At 39.2% G+C, this 12,025-nt stretch overlaps 1 protein-coding gene across 1 annotated transcript in view; it reads left to right on the forward strand.

The window, feature by feature from the left end:
- Positions 1-12,025, forward strand: part of gabbr2 (gamma-aminobutyric acid (GABA) B receptor, 2) — a 98,981-nt gene that overhangs the window by 45,476 nt on the left and 41,480 nt on the right. Inside the window, exons 4-10 of the mRNA XM_077590077.1 lie at positions 2,642-2,743; positions 5,173-5,238; positions 5,325-5,513; positions 5,853-6,095; positions 9,411-9,471; positions 10,754-10,834; positions 11,443-11,593. Coding sequence (XP_077446203.1) covers positions 2,642-2,743; positions 5,173-5,238; positions 5,325-5,513; positions 5,853-6,095; positions 9,411-9,471; positions 10,754-10,834; positions 11,443-11,593 — 893 coding nt within the window. The remainder of the gene's footprint in view (positions 1-2,641; positions 2,744-5,172; positions 5,239-5,324; positions 5,514-5,852; positions 6,096-9,410; positions 9,472-10,753; positions 10,835-11,442; positions 11,594-12,025) is intronic.

Here is a 12,025-nt window from a genome sequence, read left to right on the forward strand (position 1 = left end):
TTATGGTTACAATTAAGAGTAAGGTCTACAAATATAGGTTCAAGGCTTGGGCAATAGGTTAACATGAAAGTTTAGGATTTGTGTTAATTTTAGGAGGTCAGGTTATATAAATTTAGTGATCAAATTTAGTCATGTTTGGGTTAGAATTAGTAACAGATAGACATTAGTAAAATTACTAATGGCAATAGCCTTCCCCTATAATCTTACATATTCACATTTATATTTTCATTAATATGTATTGTCCCTGTATAGAATAAAACAAACGCAAACCCGAATTAAAAAGGTGGGTTTGGATTTAGAAATGTGGGTTAGAATAAATATGACAAGTGCTGAGACATTTAGGTTACAAATGAGTGTTTAGTGATTAGAGCTATGGGCTAGTTTGATTATTAAGGTTATACTACAGTATGGTTCAGGGTTAGTGTTTAGGGCCAGTCATCGATTTTACATCTGGCATATTGCATGCAAAAATGTGTGTGTGTGCCTTCAAGTGTTTATAAGATGGTAGAGAAAAACACATTTGACACAGGTGGGACAGTGCAAACATTTATATGAAGACATCTTGATTAAACAAGACAGAGGTGTTGAAAACATCACCTTACTTTAAACCAATCTGCTCAGCACTTTACTCCACGCAATATAAATATATAACTACAAATGAAGGGGTCTGGATAAAAAGACTGGTTGCAAAATGGCTGCAAGCTGAAATCCCTTTATCGCCACGCTTCTAAAAGCAGTTGAGGGGCTTAGGATGGGAAGAAGACGGAAAACGCCGCCGTTCCGTCAACCTGCCGCCAGATTGTCCTCTAATCCTGGTTTACAAATATGCAAGCGCTTCCACGTTTCATTATTCAAACAATCCCCCTTGAAGCTGTTCACTCCGTGATGAGGAATGTAACTTGCGTAACCTTCAAATTAAACTACAGTTTGACACATCCGATCCAGATCTGCATGCTTGGGAGTCCCTGTTAAAAAAGTTGTTTCCGCCGAATGCTTCACACATGGCAAAAAAAAACTACTGTCACAAGTGAATTACTACAAAATGTTTTGAATTCATGCCTTTATCTGGAGTTTATTATGAAGTTTGTGGTTTTTTTTGGGTCCATTCGTGAAGTACCACAGGATCCTTGAATCCAGATCGGTATGCTGGTGGTTGACAAATTGCTTAGTTTTTATGCATTTTAGACGAAATTCTAGTGATGATTTAGTCCCCGTTTTAACGCTTTTAGCGGAAACGGCAAAATACTTTTTGCCGAATCCTGCACACGGTATTTAAAAAAAAACCCACACAAAATACTTGCAATCAACTTGGCATGTGTACGCTGCTTCACAATGCAAAAAATTCAGGAAAATAGGCAATTTTTTTGCTGAATCTGGTATGCAGTGATGAAAAAAAGGTCCTTTGTGAAGCTCTTTAACAATTCTAGATTCAGATTTGTATTTTTCATGGATAAAAATCCTTCATTCAAAATTGCTTAGGTTATTTTGCTGAATTCCTCACATTTTCTCACCCAACACCCTTATCGACGCACTACAGAAATTCTTTATACTGTACGTTTATCCAGATCACGTTACATACCTTTACGAATAGCTGAAATCGTTTTGAGCTGAACTTTGGAAACAGTCATACTTAAAGGTTTTCAAAGAAGAATCTGGCTCCAAATTGTGAAGCTACCTTTTAGCGAAAACCAGGTCCTTGCATAATCACGCATACTGAGATTCACTACATATACTTTGGTACAACTTCTGGAACTTTCCCCATGTATAATGAATAGTCACACTGACAGTGTTGTTGACAACCAGTGTTTCTATTGCTTCTATTTGTCATGCTCGCTCCCGTCGCTCTCCCACTGATCTGCTGTGCCGCGAGCCGCTGTCGCAAGGCGAGGTGTGCGTTATGCAAGGCTTGTTAAAGATGCCAGTGGTGGGGCGGCCCATCCCCCTTCGTCCCACAGGGAGAATAGGAAAAACCTGGAAGCTCTAGCCGTCTCTGGCTACCTGCTATTTACAGCACATCCCCGGCTTAATGGGAATGCCGAGAAGGGGGCCGACTAACTGTCACACACATTAACGCATGCACACACGCAATATTCGGCAATCAAATTTATTGCCAGACCTGCAGGAAGAGTAAACATCAATCAGAGCTGACGGAGAACAGGATTAGGAATTTGCCCTCTAGGTGTTTAATTACACTCAGGACCAGTACACATGATACAATTTTCTTGTTGTATCAATCATATTCATTCTGACGGGGAAAACTGGGTTTTAATAACATAATTACTGCACTACTGATCACATATTTTTGGATGACTCTTTGCATCACTTGCACAGATATTCAATAAGTATCACTACTACATATACTACTACTGTATAGACCTAAATGCATAGTGTCAGTCCTCTCTGAAGTCATATAAAGAGCAAAGACCACATCGTGTGAAAAATTCCGAAGTTTTTAATCACAACGCACTGCTGTAGGATTTTACTCTATTTGCATCTTGAAATAAAAAATGTAATACTTCAGATTTCTCAAAAATATGCAATGTTTGACTGATTGTTAAATTTTAAAGGAGTGTTCCTGCAAGTGAAATCAAGTTTCATCTGAATGTGATCCATGTTAAACACATTTTAACTTCTCCATCAGGTGAGGAATGATCTCACTAGCGAGCTTGAGAAGGCTGACATCCAGATTGCTGACACCGAGAGTTTCTCCAATGACCCCTGCGTCAACGTTAAAAAACTCAAGGTGAGTTACAAGAAAAGCTCGTTGAGGCGTTCCTATCGCTTGTTCTCTAAAGAAGATGTTCGTTAAAACCAAGCATTTACCGCCATCTGAAATAAGTCTATGAATAATTCATTATAATCGTCATGAGCAGATGTTCATGATTGTTACCGATCCCCTGCGACGCTTCACAGTGACCAATCATAGCACACGAATTGAGTTTTGATAGGGCTTTACCAGTGTTAGGGATTCAAACTAGGGTATGGCTCATGGGTATGGTTTCAATTCACGGTTAGTGTTTCAAGATGCGGATACAGCTGGGGTTAAACAGTACCAACACGGTCATAGGCAACAAAGTACAGTGGTACCTCGAGATACAAGCTTAATGCGTTCCGGGACTGAGCTCGTATATCAATTTACTCGTAACTCAAATGAACGTTTCCCATAGAAATGAACTAAAAACAAATTAATTCGTTCCAACCCTCTGAAAAAACACCAAAAATAGGATGTTGGATTGGAAAAACATTTTTATCGTAACATAACATAAACAAATTTAAATGAACTTGGATTACAATGCAGACACACTCAAAAATAAGTTTTATGTAACCGTACACTAAACTAAATTCTAATTTTGTTTTACATTTTTATACCTTTCTTCTGGGTTTGCTCTATTTGCTCCGCCTCCTCCCTGACTTTCAAATGCAACTTATCAAGGGTTGTTTGCTTGTCTTCCCTTCAAAATATTACCAAAATGATGCACACATGTCCTCACAATAGCATAATGGACGACCACTTGCCAACTTGCCCGGGAAGTAGTACTCCTCTCGTATTAGCGAACAAGCTCCGCCATTCGCACTGACTAACGGGGAAAAAAAACTGAAAAAATGCAACGCTCCGCCCAGTGCTCGTAGAGACATTACACGAGGGAGTTGCAGGGAGAGAGACAGTGGCCATGATGTTTTTATGAGCAGCCTCTCGCGTCCGCTGTCTGCTCGTATATCAAAATTAGTCTCGTATCTCAAGATAAATATTTGCTCGAAATTTTACTCCTCAAATTGCTCGTATGTCGAGGTATTACTGTAATGTTTCAATTTCAACTCAGGGGTAAATTTTCAATGGTCAAGGTGCCAAGTCTGCTTCAGCGTTAAAAACAAAGATAGTGGTTTCAAAATAAGGTTTCAACCCTTGGTTAGATTTTCAAGTTCTCCAGACATTTTATTTTCAATGATTAGCACCCGCGCGTCCCAAAGCTCATGCTTATGGCAGTTAAACTTAGCATATTGCTTATGAGGACCATCCAAAAGTTGGAAACAAACCCACAGCTGTACTAAACACCCACAACAACAATCGGATGTCATAAAAGCTCACGCATGACCGCTCACATGGGAGAGTGAGCGCAATAACACACCCGCAAAATCACATTAATGCTTCTTGGAATAGTTAAACCCTTGATAGACCTAGCTGGGTAAATTTAAATGGAACCCTGATATTCCTGTTGAATATGTTTTTTTATGGTGTAAAAAAATAACTGCAAAAAAAAGTAATTTAATTTTCTTGTAAATAAGCAGTAGATGAGAGACAGACAAAATACAAAGCAACGGATTAGTGTGAGTAATGTGAGAGAATGAATCAATGTATAAAGTCTTCAATCGATGTATGATGATTTGCCTTGAAGAATTCAGAATGAAGAAGAGCCAAGAGATGAGTCACTATGAGTAACATATGGTGGTCACTGCCTCAGGGAGGATTCATGACTCGCATAATGCAGGACATTATTGTGCTGGTCATAGTGAGAGATGAAGTCGTTTTTCAAGCCTAGGTTTGTATTACAAAGTTAGTCAAGACTGGCTTTTGAATTGGGGATTCCATCAGGGTTAGAATTTCAAAAAAAAAGGGATGTGGGAGGAACCAGCGTAGCCCAAGAAATCCAAAGTAAACATGAAAACTATACAGAAGACTGGTTTAAACCAGGGGTAGGGAACCTATGGCTCTTTTGATGGGTGCATATGTCTCTCCACTAACCTGTGAGGTAAACTATGGAAACTGCTGGTGAGAAAGCGCAGGAATAGGAGCTTTACGTTAGTATTATGGCATTGACACTACCCCAGCGCCTTATAATCATTTTTTTTCATTACACTCTTTTGCATGGATTTTCTCATTGATACTCATTGATTAGCAACAACGTAACAATGTTGTCAAAATAATTCAGAGACGTTTTGTACTTTAAAAGTGGTGAAGTGACTAAAAAAGGCACACATTTTCATGTATGTTGACTTTTAAATTCGGAGCATGGCTCTCAAGGATTAACATTTAAAAAATATGAATTGTTTATGGCTCTTTCCATCAAAAAGGGTCCCGACCAGTGGTTTAAACTATTACCTCAGACATATACATTGGAGAAAACAGACAAAAACATCATGACTCTTGCTTCCATAATTCTTTTGTTTTTCAAGGACAACGATGTGAGGATTATCATTGGCCAGTTTGACGAAAACCTAGCCTCCAAAGTCTTCTGCTGCGTAAGTTTTCTACCCTTCCGAGCTATATTGGCGGCACTTTTGATACCTGATTGTCTCTCCTCATTCCTCCCTACCTAACCCACCAGGCATACAACCTAAACATGTTTGGCAGCAAATACCAGTGGATTATTCCTGGCTGGTACCAGGGCAACTGGTGGGAGCAGGCCAACAGCACCAACTGCACTACCAAAAAGTTGCTGACCGCCATGGAGGGATACATCAGTGTGGACTTTGAGCCCCTCAGTGCCAGGCAGATCAAGGGTATCTCTGGACGGGTGAGCCCTCCTACTGCTGTATTCCCGTAAGGCTAAACTTGGAAAACCAAAATGTGTAGAAATAACAAATGCAGCCAAGCGTGACGGTGATATTTGGTTGGTATTTACGCTGTTGGTAATTGGAACTGCAAGATGGAAAAAAGGACCACTGGACAGTTGAACCATGAAGTAGTTTATTATATTTAGTCAAATAGCAAGCTACTTTGGTTTCTGTACTGTAGTTTAGGAGTTTCTGCATTTATTAGTTTGCAAGTTACAAGTTTTTTTGTGCCTGGTTCTTTTGTAGGCTATTTTTATGGTTTGTTCATTTGTTCAAAGATATCATTTGTTCCATTTCAGACCCCGAAGGAATATGAGCGCGAGTACAGCCGAGAGCTACGTCAGAAGGGTGTGGAGCCCAGCAAGTTCCACGGTTTCGCCTACGATGGCATCTGGGTCATCGCTAAGACCCTGACCCGGGTCATGGACCTTCTGCGAGTCAAGCAGCGGCAGAACGGATACCGGAACTTTACAGTGGACGACCACGAAGTGGGCAAGATGGTCCTGGACGTCATGAACGAAACCAATTTCTTCGGGGTCACGGTGAGAACAAGTAATCATTCCTTAGTCAATTAGGTGTCATAAACTGCAAGGATAGTCAAAAGGTGGTAAAGATGTTAAAAACTACAAAACTACAAATTTGTTGACTTAACCTAAAAGTATCAATTACTTCTTTCCTACCATCAAAATATTGCCAAAATGATGCACACAAATGTCCACACAATAGGATAACGCACGACCACTTGCCAACGAGAAGTAGTATAAAACATTTTCTCGTATCTCAAATTGCTCGTATGTCGAGGCACTTGTATGTTTAGGTATTACTGTACCAATATAATGACGCATGCCATGAGAGTAATCATAGGTGCTCTCCTATAGGCATCGTTGAAATAAGATAAAACAAGTGTTATCCAGCACGCACAAGCAATACACTTACACACACACACACACACACACACACACACACACACTCACATACGAGGCAGAAGACACGGGAAGGCAATCTCCTGCCACCACCGCTGGCACGATGCATGCATCTTTTATAGCACTTTCTTTAGAAGGAAAAGAAAAAGCCACTGTTACACAACATGTAAAAACAGCAAATTTGGCCTCTTTATTTGAAGAGATCTACTGCTGTTCCACACTTTTTGGAAGAGACACACAAATCCCGTGAGAAGACAATTGTGACCACTCTATAACGGAGGTCTCTGCAGTATTGATCCGCAGCAGAGATACTCCCCATGCTTGAACCACAGGATGATGTCTAAACGCATTATGGGGTGGACGGGCTCTCAGCTGGTGAGTTGAAGGGTGGTCTTAGGCAAGGTTGTGATTCAGATGACACGTATGTTTTCGTTGATTTGTGGGCATTGAGGCGTAACTTCAAACATTTTTTAAGCGTTTCTGCGTGTGTACGTGTGTTAATTAAATCCCAGGAAGCGCCGGCAATTTTTCAGCAGTGGGGGTCCGTGCATTTTCTAGCAGCGAATCAATCCAACCCTCAAAAACTATTTTATGGCTATAAAACCTCTACTGCAGCTACAGCTGCGACACATAAAAAATCATCAATAATAACCTCATAGAATTGAAATATTATTCAGGAATATAGCCATATTTTACTCACCAAAAATCCTTTTTAACTGTACACTATCCATTCTCCTTCTTTTCTATCGCCATCGAAGCTAATGCTGAAAGTCAAGCCTGTCCTGTCGTATCTCTGGCATACGTTTTTATTCGATTTAGTGCTGAAAATGTTCGTTCCCGGTTGATGTCCATCTTTTTTTTCTTGAAAAGTCCATCTTGAAAATGGCTTTAAATCAACACAACAATATATTTGCTTGTGCAGCTCGCTCCAGATACAGTTTGGTAGTTCTGGCTAATCCACTGTATCACTAGCCAATCATAGTTGGTGAAAGCGATGACGTATCCCTACGCCTGCGAGAAGGCAATGACTCATCCCTACGCCTGCGACAAGGCATTGTGGTGTTGCCAACTCGAAATCTGATTGGTTAAAGCAACAGTCTTATCGAGACTTGTTTAATGCAGCAGAGCCTGCAGAACTGATTGTGAAGGCCTTGAGGCAGATTTCTGACCCTGGCAACAAAGAATGGCTGAAATGTGGTTGGTTAAATGCTTCAATATGAAAACCCACATCTGGAAACAGTGCAACCATAGGGAAAAGCAATGAAAGGAAGCTAACAGACAATTTGGAAGTATTTAATAAGTATTGATGTACAAAATATAATATATGATTCAGATATTTCTTAGGCCAGCAGAGGATGCCTTGAAGGCCCTGACGGCCCACCACTGTTTTTCAGTAATTAGCGAGGATTGAGTCAGCGCTGAAAACGGGGATACGAGAGAGGAGGGTATAAATAAGGTGTGCTGGCGCACTGTTTCAGTCATCTCCTTTTTTTGCTGATGTAAAAGGGGGGTTGAATGTGGGGGCAATTGCTTAGTCATGAAGACTAGACCCTGTTCGCACAGCTGGTGCCTGAAGGTGATCTTTATTGTCTTGCTGCTTTTTTGTTGTTGTTTGTTCGGAAATGGACACGTGTTTTTATATTATTAGGTTTGTGGTTGGACTTAGCTTAAGTATGTTTATGGCATCATGCGCAATTGTGAAAGGAAGTACAGTATGTGAGAATGGACTGATTGGCAGTGAATAGACTATAATGTTAATGTACAGACAGATGGGTTTTTAAATTGTATTTGTATGGGACTGGACAGATATTTTGACATTGTATCTAAATGAGTGTGAGCTCCCAAACGATCAGGAGTGGGGATACACACATGTAATTTGGCAGTGGTTTTAGTGGAGGTACCTATATAAAGTTGTCTGATACCACACTTGTAAATCACAGCAACAATGTTCAGGACATGGGCGGATATTTGCATATTTTTACACTCATCGGGAATGAAATGATCTGCTGTGATTGTCGCCGAATGGAGTCAACTCTCTTCGCCCCTAATCAGTGCAAAAAAAGTGCGTGTAATTGCAAAATTATTAAAACTAGGTCCTAAAAGACTCATCACATGTTTGCAATGTGCCTTACTCTGGTTTGCACCAGGCAAAAAAATGAAGCCCTATTGTTTTGTGAATGTGTGTCAGTTGGATTTTTTTTTCATTTTATGTATGTTATGAAATGAACATAAGCCCATGAAACTAGGGAATGCGTCCCTGGAGTTTACACACTCATTCAAACACATCAAAGATGACATACTTCATGTATTGGTGAAGGAAGATAGAGGAAAGATGACAAACAAGAAGGAGAGACAGCATGAAGAAGTGTTAAATCCACGGAGGCCAAATTGATTGGATGACATGAGACGATAATGAGCAAAGCTCAATTGCTTTTGTCTACTTTTTCAGCTCTGCAGCTTAAACGTGCTTATCATGTTCTCTTTCAGCTTCGACCAAAGACTATTTTTCGGGAGACATTGTCAGAGTCCGCTCTCTTTAAGCACATACTAAAATTAGGAATTGATTTTTAAATTGTTTCGACTGAAACAGCTTTGATTGTTTTTCCTAAAGCAGGTGGTTAATGACTTTGGTTATTGTTTTGTATTCGTTTTGAGTTGGAAAAAATATATTGGCATGAAAGTAATCAGTTTTTGGTTACAAAATAACATTTTCGGGTCAGTCAAAATGCCGTGAAATCAGATGGAAGATTAAAATGTTTGTCAGCATAAGTAATATGGATCCATAATATACAAATGCAATGTGTAAGGAGGTTGTTTGCTGAAACTGCTGCAGTTACCTGAAAATTCTGTGAAGATGTTTGTTAATGTGATTAAAATGTACGCTAATGGTTCCGTGATTTATGCCCAGTTGTTTGTCATTTGTCTTTCTTTCAGGGCCAAGTCATGTTCCGCAATGGTGAAAGGATGGGCACCATTAAATTCAACCAGTTTCAAGGTAAACACAAGCTCCTACAGCATGTAAAAATGTAAATCTAAAAACAGGTGATTAAATGATAATAAAGGAAATAGATTTTTTTTTTTTTTTAAACCCTGAATATTTAGGTTTAACCCATTTTTTAAAATAAAATTTTCTGTAAAATAAATAAATATCATATTCATATTTGACCTAGAACTTTAATTCTAACAGCAATACCTATGTGAACTGTCACATGCTTCATTAAAATTAATTAATCTTACGTTAGATGGCAAAGGCTATTTCAAAACTGTTTGCTTTTTCTCCATTTATAATCTTGCAGTTGAAACACGGATACAAAACAGCACTTAACGAGTGTTCATTATTTTTTCCGTCCCTGACGAAGAATTTAAAGATGCAAAATTCTAACTAATGTGAAATTGCGGCTTTATAATAAAAGCGTGAATGGATTGTGACTTTTTTCTTTAATGTAATCTGATTCAAACAATTGCATAAGCTAACCGAATAACACCATTAAGGTCAAAAAACAACTGCCACAACAATCTCATATTAGATCGAAACCAAAACAACTGCGTAAGAATTTGCACGAATAAGCATATAATTTCTTTATAAGGTAAACAGAGCGACCGTATTTTTTTTAAACAATAATGCGATTATCGCCATTTGCCGGAATCCAAGTCAAAGCAATTTAAGAGTCCCTTGTAGATCTTCATTGCCAACTCAGATCAACAGCCTCGGCCTGGAACATGGTGTCCTGTTCAGTCAATAGTCCTGAAAACAATTAACTGGCCTCAAAAGCAGCTGTAGGGGAAAGTGTCCTCATGTTTACTTTGTCCCAACATAAAGCACAAATTAATTTACAGCTTCATTACCTATTAAAATGCTTAATGAACAAATACTAACATCCCAGAATAAACCCAACACAAACTCTTCGCAAAAACACTCCAATTTGTTTGCGTAGAACCACACTGCTGCTTTTCTTCCCCCACCCATCCCAGAAAAGCATTTATCACCTTCGCTTCCATCTCCGCTATCTTCTCTTTATCGCCTGCGACATCTCCTCGAGGTGAAATAAAGGCATAATTGAAACGGCATAAAGGGGAAAAGCATATTAAAAAACATATTAAAGGGCATATTCAGATCCTTAAGTGATAGCTGTTGCCGAGTGCTTTATTATTTGCGTTATGGATGTTTTGTCATATTAGTAATGTGCTCCGGAAGTTTTGTGTTCAAGGCTGTGTATTTTTTTCTGCCATAAAATTTATCGGGTGTTGATAAATATTGTTTTTTTTTTTCGGAGCAGAAGGCCAAGAAGTGAAGGTGGGGGAGTACAATGCCATTGCCGATGTACTGGACCTTATCAACAACTCCATCCGCTTTCAAGGTAAAACCAAGAGATAGCTTAATCTAAGTTTTGTCATACTCTTTCCCCAGGTTTTCTGGCTGTATCTTGCATTTGTTTGCAGCATTACACAAAAAAGAACAAAAACTATATCAATGAAACTTCATAAATAGATGCCAAACATGTCTTCCAACTACCAAGAACTGGCCTTGAGATAACCAAATGGTGAAAAAAATTAAATATAGAGCTGTTGTTGGTTGGAAACCAACATATTTACAATACATTGATTTCTTACTCTGGCCTACCTTGCTATAATTGGTTCGACTTCCAATTTTCCTCCGTCATTCATAAATTTGCTGGATGACAGCGTCTAAACTAGCATTTCCACAGTAAACGGAGATGTGCAAGATAATTCCGCCAGCATCCATTGACCCACATCAGATGAGAATATACTTGCAGATAAGAAAGTACCGGGTTCCATCGCAATAATATGACCGCCGTGCCTGGGCAATGCATGAGCAGGAAGCAGGAAATGGCTTTGGAATAAGCCTCGCGCTTGTTGGTGGTTGGAAAGATAAAGGAGCAAAGCCGAGAGTGCAACTTGGCCTCTTTATGGCCCTTGCTAATTTAAGTCTTTCTGTTCCTGTCAGGAATGGAACCGCCTAAAGATCGGACATTTGTTCGTCTGCAGCGACGGCACATCAATGTTCCGCTTTACAGTATCCTGTCAACAATTACCATCCTAGGCATGCTCATGGCTGGAGCCTTTCTCTTCTTCAACATCAAAAACAGAAACCACAGGTAACCAAACAGTGAAGGAATAGCCCAAAATTAAAACCTGGTTTGCATTCATTTCGGTAAAATTATTCACTCTAAATCCTTCATTATTTTGAAAAATACAATGTGTAGTGTTAGGTTTATCATTATTATAGATGTGTATCAATATTATTATATTATATGTGCTTGCAACGAAGAGTGATTGACATTAATACAAAGGGCATTTTAATACATCTCTTGCAAAAGTAATGACTGTGGTTCGCATCAAGAGGACTGTAGATCCTTAGGTCGCTGGTTCAAATCCGGCTCGAAGGACCAAAATGATAAGTTTATCCTTAGGTATTTTCAAATTCACAATAAAAGAGGCATCTGAAGTCATATCTTTGTTTAATTCTTGCAAGAAGAGAATGATCTAGACCAGAGGCGCGGATGGATGTATTCTCTTCTTGCAAGAAT

This window comes from Stigmatopora argus, chromosome 21, assembly GCF_051989625.1.
Source record: "Stigmatopora argus isolate UIUO_Sarg chromosome 21, RoL_Sarg_1.0, whole genome shotgun sequence".
Lineage (NCBI taxonomy): Eukaryota > Metazoa > Chordata > Actinopteri > Syngnathiformes > Syngnathidae > Stigmatopora > Stigmatopora argus.